General features: G+C 36.8%; 1 protein-coding gene across 1 annotated transcript; it reads right to left on the bottom strand.

Annotated features, from left to right (window-relative positions):
- Nucleotides 1-10,235: 10,235 nt before the first annotated feature.
- LOC135737424 (uncharacterized) lies at nt 10,236-11,907 on the bottom strand. The gene is made up of 5 exons (XM_065255243.1): nt 11,754-11,907; nt 11,380-11,628; nt 11,020-11,191; nt 10,788-10,936; nt 10,236-10,676 (listed from the first exon to the last, which is right to left on the bottom strand). The coding sequence occupies exons 1-5, from the start codon at nt 11,905-11,907 to the stop codon at nt 10,450-10,452; spliced, it is 951 nt and encodes a 316-aa protein (XP_065111315.1). The 3' UTR covers nt 10,236-10,449.
- Nucleotides 11,908-12,543: the final 636 nt, after the last annotated feature.

Raw genomic sequence — 12,543 nt, 5'->3', positions numbered from 1 at the left:
CATTTTATTTTATGTACCTCTTGCTTTCCCCTGCCCTGTAGGAAATAAAAAAACTAGAAAAAAAACTTGGTAACACTTTACTTGAAGGGGTGTGCATAAGACTGACATGACACCTTCATAATCATAACATGACACGAAGATTTTATGCACATTTATGACAACTGCCATTAAGTGTCATTTACTCAATTATGTAATTTTTAATGTGAAGATGACATTGTTTGAGATATCTTTGTTATGACAACTTGACACATAAACCAAAACAACACAACTTGTTATAAATCATAAACAATAATTATCAAACTTAAGAAACTACCTAGCTTTGTGGGTTAACATTACATTACAACTGTGATTTAAAATGTCATTAAGTGTTAATACTATGTCAAATATTATTAATACTCGGTCGAATAAACATTATGAACTGAAGAATATTCATCATGCTGTTATAAAACTATTTAACAGAGTATTAACACTTAATTACATTTTAATGACAAATTCAATTTGTATCACTGGTAAAAAGTGGTCAGTTATGTTATCTTGGTTAATGTCAAGTTGTCATGACAAAGACAAAGAAAGACATCTTTGCAATAGAAATGACATAATTGAACAAATGACACTTAATGACAGTTGTCATAAACGTCCATAAAATCTCCTTCATATTCATGACACTCGTCATGTCAGCCTTATGAACACCCATTCAAGTAAAGTGATGTTTTATAAAAACATAAACACTTTTTCATGTGTCGTCGACCCACAACCTAAACAGTTTATATGTGAAGAAATCCACGTATTTACTTCTCACGAGACAAGTGTTTGACAAATTATTCGGCAAACTATTTTCTCTCATTGCTGCTTTTTGATGGTTTTGAGAACAATTACTCAAGAGTCGCCCTCTGTCATTTACAGAATTATACAAAGGAGCGCATGTCAAGCATAAAAGTCTTTTAGGTTTACTGAGGAGCCCGCAGGTACAGTAGGTTCACGCCGTAGAGTAGAGCCATGTGAATTGCAAAAGTGTAAACAAGGCTTCAACTGCACAAAAAATAAAAAGAAATCAGCAACTGTGTGCTGATTCCACCACTTGCCACATCACGTGTGAAAGGGCCTTTAAAGAAAAACACCACAGTTTTTCAATATTTTACTATGTTCTTACCTCAACTTAGATGAATGAATACATGCCTATCTTTTTTCAATATGTGCACTTCATCTTTGCACAGCGTGTCATGAATGTGTTAGCATTTAGCCTAGCCCCATTTATTCCTTAGAATCCAAACAGGGAAGAATTTAGAAGCCACCAAACACTTTCATGTTTTCCCCATTCAAAGACCGTTACATATAGTTACACGAGTAAGTATGGTGGCGCAAAATAAAACGTGATTTTTAAGTGAATAAAAAATGAGAACTATATTGTATGGCAGAAGAGCACTTAGTTTGCAGTACTTCGACCTCTGGCGCAGTAACATTATCACTCCTGCAAACTTCCTCCATGCATTGAAAATAGATAGTTATGTATTAATTTGTCTAAATTGAGGTAAGAACATTGTAAAATATTGAAAATGGTGGTTTTCCTTTAAGTCAAAAGTGTAGGCCTATTTGTCAGCGTTCCACACTTTGTCTCAGTTGTGCAACGTGCAAGTGCAACTGCAACGTGCAACTGCCTGCCAACGTGCAAGTGTAAATTTGAATTTCCTTTCGCGACAGTTATAATAACACAAATCACATCACACGCAATAATTCAATCGCCCTTGCTTTTTTCCCACTCCAACATTTCAATTATTGCCCACTAAAAGCTGCACAGATATATTTGCTTACCTGAACTTTGGTGTCTGGTCAGAACTAGTTGATGCATGAAAACAGCACCCTGACTGGTTGACTGGCTCAAAGTATTTTGAGTATTTTAAAAATACAAAAATACTCATCTTAAATGTATTTAAATACAAATTACATTTCATTTTTTTCAAAGGCTTTAAAATACAAAATACTATTTTGTATTTCAAATACCTATTTTAAATACATGTATTTGAAATACTGCCCATCCCTGTCTACATGAATATCAGTTTACCATTATATCTACATGAATATGTGAGTTTATACAATGTGTGTCATGTGTTATGCAGTATTTGTATCAGGAGTTTAAAAACCATCTGGGTGTATTCAAGAGCCAGCTGTGTGTATTCATGTTTCATGTCAAAAGGCACAAAGGGTTTAAGTATAGTGAATAGCCAAGGGTCAAATAGGTCATGGAAAGGAGACACTGGTCTGGGTCTTCATGTGGTTCTTCATATTAGAAATCCCATATTGTTTTAAACATGAGGGGAGGGAACAAAAACCTATATATTTACCAAGCCCTGGCTCAGAGGGCCAGACTGATTTTGGAGGATCCTCCCAGGACCACACTCTGGTTCTGGGGGGATTCACCAGGGCGGGCTCGGCTTTTTATTTGTCCGGATAATAAAAGTATATCTCTTGAAATCAAAACCTAAGACTGAAGATTGTTTCATTTGAGGAAAAAGAAAACCACAACACTTTAAGGGTAGTGAAACCTCATGACAGTAAACCTGTCCAAAAAAAGCATACCCGCGCCAGGAGAGGCTCTGTCTGCATTGCACACTATGGCGGTCATACAGATCTTTTAGGCGCAGGTGCTTAAGGCTCTGGATGAGGGCAGCACAAATCTAAATACCTTCAGGGATCTGAGAATGGCTATGGATTTCACGCTAAGGGCCACGAAGACCACTCATGGTGGTCTTGCACAGTCACACCTGTTTCTCCATCCGGCCTATTTGGCGACATGGTGGGCACAATCACGGAGCATTTCTCGGAAGCGGTGAAAAGCTCTAAGGCTGGCTGTTGCGGGTGAAGCAGGGACTTAATGTTGAAATGTTTGTGTGTTAAATGTAATAAAGATTGTTATTTTGTCAAAACCAGAGCATTTTTATCTTCAGTTGGTTTTGTGTTGCTCGCCCCAGGGCCCGTCCTCTCATAAGCGTGTACAACATGCCCCCCCACTCTCGAACACGACCCACATGCTGCGAAGACAGCAGAGGTGAAAAGGGTTAACGCTCAGTCCTAATAAATTGCACAGCAACCCGCTTTCTGTCACAATGCCAGGTGCTTGTGGGCCATCCTCTCTCGTGTCTGTGACTCACACACTGCGCAGAGAGGAGGTGCCGCCTTTAGTCTCCCTTTTTCCATCGCCCCCAGGCAGCGATCTGACGCTGCAGACAGCGATCATCTTGTGATCCAACTGCTGTTGCAGGGCCTAGACGCGTGGCGTGCCATCGCTAGGTTGTTTTTGATACCTGAAGGTGGAAAGAAAGCATAACTTTTAATAGCATGTCTCACAACATGGAGGAAAAAAATTTATGTACACATCATCATATAGTATAAACTTGTTGCGTTGTGTGCGTGTCATGTACTGTTACGAGTGAAGCTCCTGCTTCGCTCCTCGATCACCACCAGAGGGAGCCATCCCCTGGGTATTAGTGTCATTCGGACTACATTTCCCATAAACCCACATACCTGAACTGATTTCACTTGCATCTGATTCTCATCACTCTGCCTATTTAAGACTCTCAGAATGGACTCTCTTCGCGAAGTCTTGATTTGCCCCGGCATCATTTCTAAGCGTTTATTCTGTCTGATTATCCTGTGCCTATTTTGGAGTGTTTACTGATTATTCTGATTGCTCGCCGCCTGCCCCGACATCTGCCTGTAATTCGACTATTCTGATTGTTTGCTGCCTGCCTTGACATCTGCCTGTTTATTCGACTACAAGATTGCCTTGTCCCAATAGATGTGTTTGCTGGTGTTTGACCCTGCCTGTACGTCAACGAGTGAAATAAAGTTTGCAAATGGATCCTCAGCCTACTGGGGCTTCATTACATGTACATTTCCTAACACTGTAGTGTGTTTTTTGCTAAATACACCTGCTAGTAACATCTCCAAACCTAACCTCTCTCTCCTTCCTTCTGTACTCCTCGAGCCATTCTGGGTTGCTGTAAAGTTTCTCCCTGAACTTTGTCAACCTGGCTTTTGCTAAAGCTTTTTTCTCACTTGCTGACTGTCTACAATGAAGCATCATAAAGCAAAATATCAACAGTTATTACATTTTAGATTTGTATTAAATTTATAAGGGATATTTAAAAGTAATAAACAATATGCTTAAATTCTCATTTCCGAAACAGAAGTTCTCTTTACCGAAACTGCTATTAAATGGTTACGGTATATGAGAATGGTGTTGCGGAGGATGAGGTACCCCAGTATGTTTTGCTAAAAATAGAGAACCCATGTAGGCTTTGCTCATTTTTTATTCAGTGCATATAATTAGACTTTAATTAAGAACCTTTTCATAAAAAAAATGTAAATCAAACAATTTTCGAAATGTAGAAAACTACCTGTTTTGGTAATGATAATCAAAATGTCGTGTCAGCATTCTGACAAGAGAATATTTCAAATTTAACTGGAAAGATATAAAGAGATGATCTTACCTGGTAGCCATCTTGAAGTAACTGGTCCATGTGCTTGGTCACTCAAAATCAAACTTTATTAAAATTCTGTATGTGTGCTTAAACTGTTCTCAAAAAGTGTTGCGGAGGATGAGAACATCATGCATGCACACATGATTTTCCTAATTTTTCTTCATTATTATTATACATGAATATTCAGTAAATTATTTTTCTGTCATCTTAAGTAGTCTGGCAAAACATCAATTTATTTTTTTTCTAAATATTTTTGTGTTAATTTGTTTAAATTACAACATAACGCTTGCTCAAACACAGCCAGACGCATTGCGGTAATGAGAATTTCAGCAGAAAATGGGATAAAATTGACAAATTATAAATTCTTATGTTGAAATCACACATTGTGCAAGGTAGAACAAAGTATTGTGTTAATTCTGATGCTTTTTAATATTACAATATTACAAATTGTATATCTAAAATCATTAGTGCCGTGGTGTTTCAATGGTTTCGTGATAATCACCCACAAAACTCATTCTAAACATGTTTTCCCAAGACTTTTCAAAACAGGATCTAGTAGTCTAGAGTTTTTTCTTCAAAATGATGTGAAAATCATTCGGCCTACTCATTCACACAAAGCAATATATTGATTTACAATTTCTAAGACACTTTTGCTTGGGAAAGACCGTATGCGTGGAGGCGGGAAAGCTCCTGAATAATCAGTGATTGACAGCTGAGGAACAAAAGAGTTGAATAATGAGCCACATAATGAGCCTTGTGGGGATGTTCAACAGGAATGTAACTTTCTCTGTAGTAAAACCATGATAAGGTTTACTTTTCAATATAATGTAAATACACACACACACATTATATATATATATTTCTATTGACATAATTTCTATTAATTTCACAAGTATAAGTTACCTTTTAAAAACCATAGTGGCCTAATCATGGTAAAGGTACTGTTTGGCCATCATAAAAGGAACACAGGGTTAGTGTTTGGTTGGCCAGCGAGAGGTTTACTTTTGTGCAGTAAAAAGCTCTAAAGAACAACTGCCTATCGTTGTCTGGACTCTTATTTGTGTTTTTGTAATCATTATAGTAGAAACACAACAAGGGACACGCGTGATAAACTTATCAATGTTTGTTTACAGCCGCCGCCATTACCTCACGTGTTGATCATGAAAGCAGTGAATGTGTGCACATACGAGTGATCTTGTTTTTAATAAACTTGCTGTGCGGAGATATACACTTAGACGCAACTAAATAAGGATTGTACTTTTTGCAATCGCGTATTTTATAAGAATACCAAAATGCGCGTTGAGTTTCCTGACTCGTGTGTTTGTGTATGTGCGTTCGCATCGCGTGAACTGTTTGACGGAAGAACAAAGAAAACACTTGCGTCTGTAGATACTGACACACATACGCAAGTAAATAAGGATTTAGATGTCAAGTTTGGTGCACTCGGATGAAACAACAAGGAATGGAGAGACTGGATTGTGGATTGCGTATCCATTAACTGTAGGAGGCACGAGTTATGCATATGGATGTCTCTGCTCATTCACTTCAATGGCACGGGGGTGTGGCGATCTCATCTCATTACAGATAATCAGGTAACAGGAGAAAGACGGTACCTCTCCTCCTTCTCATACAGTTTACACTGAATGACAATATCTGTTTTCGATCTCACATCATTTAAAAGCTGACATTCCAAGCATTATGTAAACATTTATCTTTTGTTTCTATGACAAGTATTCGTTAAGTTACAGTTGTGTAGACTCAGAAAACTATTTTTCGCTGCAGCATTCGGGGAATTGGTGATGCTCTGCCCATCTTGACTTCTGAGAGACACTGCCAACTCTGAGAGGCTCTTTTTATACCCAATCATGTTGTCAATTGACCTAATAAGTTACAAATTGGTCCTTCAACTGTTCCTTATATTTACATTTAAATTTTCTGGCCTCTTATTGCTACCTGTCCCAACTTTTTTTGGAATGTGTAGCTCTCATGAAATCCAAAAGGAGTCAGTATTTGACATGACATTTCAAAATGTATCACTTTCAACATTTGATTTGTTATCTATATTCTATTCTGAATAAAATATAAGTTTATGAGATTTGTAAATTATTCCTTTCCTTTTTTACTCACAATTTTTACAGTGTCCCAACTTTTTCGGATTTGGGGTTGTAATTGCCACATTCAGAAGTTGCACAGGACGGGAATGTGATCTTTAAAAAACCGCACCCGACCATGACACGAGGGAACGACTGTCACTATTCAGATGTTTGTGCTGAGTTGATGAAGCATGCAGGGGAGAGGCAACGGACACACTCAAAAAAAAGTAAAATGAAAGAGGTCAATTTCTGCCGCGTGTCTCCGCTGAGGTGTTGTTATCACTGCATGAAAAGTGGAATTTTCGTCAGAATGTGGCACTGTAGATTGTTGTGAAACTCCAAGTATACGACTGTGCATGACAATTTGCAGCCAACACCGAAAACTGCCATAAGTTGTCAGAAGTTGACGTGGGTCTTGCTCTGAAGTTGTCCCCCCTTCCCCTAATTCTAGGGGAGGCTTTAACATGTAAATGAACATGCTGTGAGTTATACAAATGCAAATGAGGGTAGCAGCTGGGGGAGTTTTACTCAGGTGACATTCTGAGAGGTTTTAAACTTTGATTTTAATAAAATCTCTGGTATCAGTATAGCCAAATTACAAACTCTTAAATTGTAGCTTGAATTTATTTATTTTCAAAGTATGCTACACTGTTAACCCAGATATTGTCTTAATGATGTAAACATTACTTAATATTTTGAGTTTTGGACATATACTTAAAAATATATTATACCCATAATCCTTTGTCCCTGAATATTATGTTTAAGATTTTTTACAGAATTAAGAACTAATAAGAACTTTAACTACTTAAATATTTGTTAAAATGTCATAGAGGTTTATACTCTAATATTATTCATGTTGTTTAGTTTTAAATGATAAATTACCATTTTTGTTAATGAAAGTCACCGTTCAGGTGATCAGTGTTTATTGACATAAACAGCACATTGTATTGTATTTTTCGCAGTTTTGTGTGTGTTTTAGTGTTGCACGATGCATCGATACTTCAAAAGTACCGCGATTCTCAAAAACAAACAACGCCGCGGTTCCTAATTGTATTAGTATCGATACTTTTAAGAATGAACGCGTCCCAGATTTGTAAGTGACACATTTCATGTTTGTGCGTGCAACGCACGTTTCCATTGCCTCCCTGTGGACGTCTGTGTTTTTTCTCCTCACACATGCAGCCAAAACTGCAGCTGTCATGTGACAAACACAACAGCGAGATGGCTGCATGTGCGAGCACTAAGTCATACTGCCCGCTGCAGCTCAGTCTGACTTCTGAAATTCAACAGGATGCGTTCTTTTGCCTTCAAGCTTTGTTTATTTTTGCGCTTTGGTCCGCAGCGCAAGCTTCCGGTGATCGCACGTGCGTCATAAAGAGATGATCCATGTGGACGGTGCGCGCGATAGGCAGCGGAGCTCGTATATGCTTCTGATATACGGTTGTAATTTTCTTTCATTTTGTAAACCGTATCTCCGCTATTTTAATGAATACTCGACATGCACTCAATGATTTTTTTTTGTAATTAGTAAACGGCTAATTCAACATCTCTAAAAACGCAACTTTCATAAATAACATTAATAATTTGCAAGCTGCTAAAATAAAGCATACAAAACATCAGCTAAAATGACCTACAGTATAGGCTATATGATTATAATCAGAGCATGTGCATGTTTGTCAGTGATTTATTTATATTAGGTTATTATATTAAAACATTTAAAGACCACAGACCTACACAAAGGAGGTGTATTTCATTTGTGAAAAGCATTGTAAGAAATTATGGACTCAAATATAAAGTTAACCACAGATAAATCAGACATTGAAGGATAGGAAACATTAGTCTATATTAATCCATATATCACAGCTTAAATAACATATGGTTATTATTTAGGCTCATTATTTCCTATTAATTATGGTAATGTTATGGTTAAGTGAATGTTAGCAGTTATCACTATAACCACTGCATATAGAGATGTTTTTCATATTTTGTTCAAATGTTTTATATATCTGCTGTTCATATGTTCATTTATTAGTGTATTATAGTATTAGAATCTTGTCCTGGTTTTAAAATAAAGCACAGCAATGAGATTTGAGAGTGTTTCTCCCTTTTTATGAAAAGTATCGGAACCGCGATTCTTGACTTGGTATCGGCACCGAAACAATATCTTTGGTACCTTGACAACACTAGTGTGTTTCAGTGGAGAATCAAGTTTATTCAATGACTGACTTAGTCATGAGTTTAGTGTTATAATACCATTTATAACACTAAGAGAATTATAATTATAAATGAATTAAAAATGGAAAATCTTTCAACTCAGTTAACTAAGCGGAGATGTTGGACAAAGTAATTCAAAATCATCTTTAAAGTGCACCTATTATGCCCCTAAATGAGCACCTTACCGTATAAATGTGTCTCCTATAGTAAATATTTTTGATAAAAACAATTAATTAATGCAATATTATTTATATAAACTGCCTACATACCTCACCAATTTTGCCCTCTTTCTGAAACGGTCGGATTCAGTTCCTGTCTCCGCCTCCAAAAAGGTCTAGTTTACTTTGATTGGTCAGATGGCCTACTCAACTGTTATTGGTCAACTGGGTTCGGCGTATGTTTGAAAGGATACGCCCCTGACTTCGCGTGTGTTTCCCGGTCCTAAAGAGAGCAGGAACGTACGTAAACAGCTACATGCAGATTGCAGAAACAATGGCGATTGTACTGCCTTACCAGTTCGAGCCCGAGTCCGATCCAGAGAGTTCAGACGAGCAGACGGCCGTTACAGCAACACCTCCGCAAGCTAGACTTTTGCAGAACGTTTCTCAATGGCAATTTTTTATTCACTCAGCCGCCTAACAATAAGGATGTATTGTACAGTAACTGCAACGTCAAAATATCACGTTTAAAACGATGTCCGTCAATAAACTCGAGTTTGCATTTAACTTGTTTAGGTGTTTGTGTGGCAACTGTGCCAGAATGCCAAACGAGGCTGAAAACTTGTGTTGCAAAGAGATTCCAAAGGTAATTATAACGTATTACATTACTTTGCAAACTATAGACCATTTCAAAAGATGTAAACAACGTTTTTAACACTAGATAAACGTTGGGATAAAATAAACCAACAGAACATATAAACCTGAATTAACTGAAGTTAAACAAACATCTTAAAGATAATATATGTGAAATAAAAACATAACTGTCACAAACTGTAACAGAAGTGTTTCTGGACCAGTGTTGTTTACATCATTTGAACTGGTCTATATGGAAACACATATGTGGCATATAGTAAAATATTAATTTAAATGACTTAATTTGTTAGTTCTACATTATTTTACTGTAATAACCTTTATCATAAAACACTGCTTACATATAAGTGCTATATAATTACTTATTAGGTTGTAAGGAGAATGCAACAGGTTCCAGGACCTCCTTCCTGCATGATTCATCATCCAGGTTTTGAACCAAACTGTCTTAATCCCTACACACTGCAGAACATCCACAACATTTATAGTACAGACTATGGGCCTTTGAGGCGCAGAACCCTAGAGGAGTAAGTGTTAACAAGTTTTACTACATTTTTAACTAATAACACTAAAGTAGCATTATAGTAACAAAGTACCCAAAATATGTATCTTGGAAAAAACATGTGACTCAGCCAAAAGTTTTTTATTGCAATATATTAAAATTGTAAAAATATACAAATAAACATGCTTTAGTAATTATAATATACTATACTATATCCTATATTGTTCTCCTCTGAATAATTGTCCATTTTAATGCTTACAGAGGTTACAGATACACAGCGTATCGAAGCTTTGTCAGCTGGTGTTGGGGCTATCTAGGACGACACAATAGGGTTGTCATCCCATCGTGTGTTGTTCTCAGGATCCGCTTGGAGTTTCCCGATCAGGCTGGTCGGTATGTCGGCTTCCGACCACCCCTACACTGAAGCGCGTGAGATGGCGTTCAATCACATCCTCCTTAGAAGGCCTCTCGAATTGTGATGCCAGGTCCAATGGAATCGGGATTTCCTTCAGCTTTTCAACAAATGGAGCTGAGTCCTCAAGCACCTCGTCAAACACAAGCCTGATCAGGTCATCCACATAAACTGTAAAGATATGACAGTAAATCTTTTGTGTTTGATCATTTATTTTACAGCTTCATACAGTTTGTACATTTATTTAATTAATATATTTGAAATAAAAATGTTACTGCTTACAGTATGTCGCTTGTGTTTTTACTGGCCTTGCGATGCATTCCCCTCTCTTAGATTTTGGGAACACAACCTTGAACTTTGCCTCTCCTGCTTTTGTTACAGCTTGCTCACGGTCTGCATTTTCATTATAATGCATGGTTGCAAGGTACAATCTGTAAATACATATCAAGCAATACATTTATTGTAAATGTAAATACTAGTTTATTTTACACAATTAATAGAATACTTTAAATACCTGCACAGCATTCCAATAAATGGGAAGACCACATTTTTGGGTGCAAATCGAAGAATCAGGCTATGGAAGGCCTCCACTGATGATGTTTGATGGTGATGGCTTAGCTTCCCGACATCCTTGAGGACTCTCTTATTGACTAAAATTTTTTCTACTTTATGTAGAACCATTGACCCTTGGGTAACAACAGAAAGAATAATTTTTATTATCTCAACGATCAAACTATACAGTAAACAAACAGAATATTATTAGAACACAGATATTCCATCTGGATGCGTTTTAGTGAATTAGTGATTTTTTTATGTATTAGACTAATTAGACAAGTTCAAAAGTAATATTTACTAAATAAAGACAAAAACATACCTGGTGTAAACCATTTCGTTGAATTGCTAGACTCTTGGTCCGGATGTTTACATTTGGAAAATGTAGGGTCGTCATGGACATGCACATTTTGAAGATGGTTTATCAAGGAGTTCCACTTGGCCACCTTCTCAGGTCCAGAAGGTGAAGATGTTGCGCACCAATAAACATGATTTCTAATACTGCGCAACCATTTCTTTAAAACCTCACAGCCCTTTTGTTCTGCCAGAAGGGATAGTCGCTTTGACAAACCTGATAAAAATAAAGTTGTTAAGAAATCAAAAGCTATGTTAAACTTTTATAAAGTATTGTTTGACGCAAAGAATTGTGTCCGTAATATAGACTTGTTTAGAAACACACCAAAAATTAATTTTTACCTTTTTCAAAATGCCACACATCATAGTATTGTGTAATGCTGCGTTCTCTCAAAAACTTTTGGATTTGTGGATGTCGGTCAGTCACAATGTAGTCCACCATCAGACCATTTGAATCCAGAAGATCTAGGGAACGCTTCAGGCCCTCCTTCTCCATGTGATAGCTTCCTCCAACTTCATTGCTCTAAGGAGTATAAAATTTTTCTAGATATGACAAAAGTCCTATAGAAAAAGAACAAAGATGGGAACATTGAAAAACATAAATATCTAAGTAGTATGCTTGAATATGTTTTGTTGAGGCAATTTATGAAATTCTGGTCTCACCTGGTGTCCAGCAATTGCAATTTTATCATTCTTCTGCAACTCCAAAAGCATATTCGCTTGGTCTGTTTTCCACTTGTGGACAATAGCCGGTTCCAACAAATTCCTTGCATGTCTCCTGAATGTGTCATATTGAAAAACCTGGAGATTCATGGCACGGAAAACCTGCAAATACAAAAATCGGAAAGTATTACATAAAACATAAAACTATTATTATTATTAATGTTATTAATTTTAAATATTTTGATATCTACTAATACAAACATATAATTTCCTATGTAATGTGGTATGAATAGTTATATAAATACCTTTTCTATCTGGATGAATGAATTACCAGTGAAATACGTTGCAGCAGACAGAAGAAGATTTCCTGTAGGTGTACTTCCAACAATGGGCTGGCTATTCCACTGTTTGTTGTAACTGCAGTTTGAGCAAAGTTGACTGAATGCCACAAAAGTTCCCTGTTGCCGTT

Source organism: Paramisgurnus dabryanus, chromosome 17, assembly GCF_030506205.2.
Source record: "Paramisgurnus dabryanus chromosome 17, PD_genome_1.1, whole genome shotgun sequence".
In the NCBI taxonomy this organism is placed as follows: domain Eukaryota; kingdom Metazoa; phylum Chordata; class Actinopteri; order Cypriniformes; family Cobitidae; genus Paramisgurnus; species Paramisgurnus dabryanus.
The sequence above is the reverse complement of the archived record's forward strand: the minus strand, read 5'-3'. Positions and strand labels throughout refer to the sequence as shown.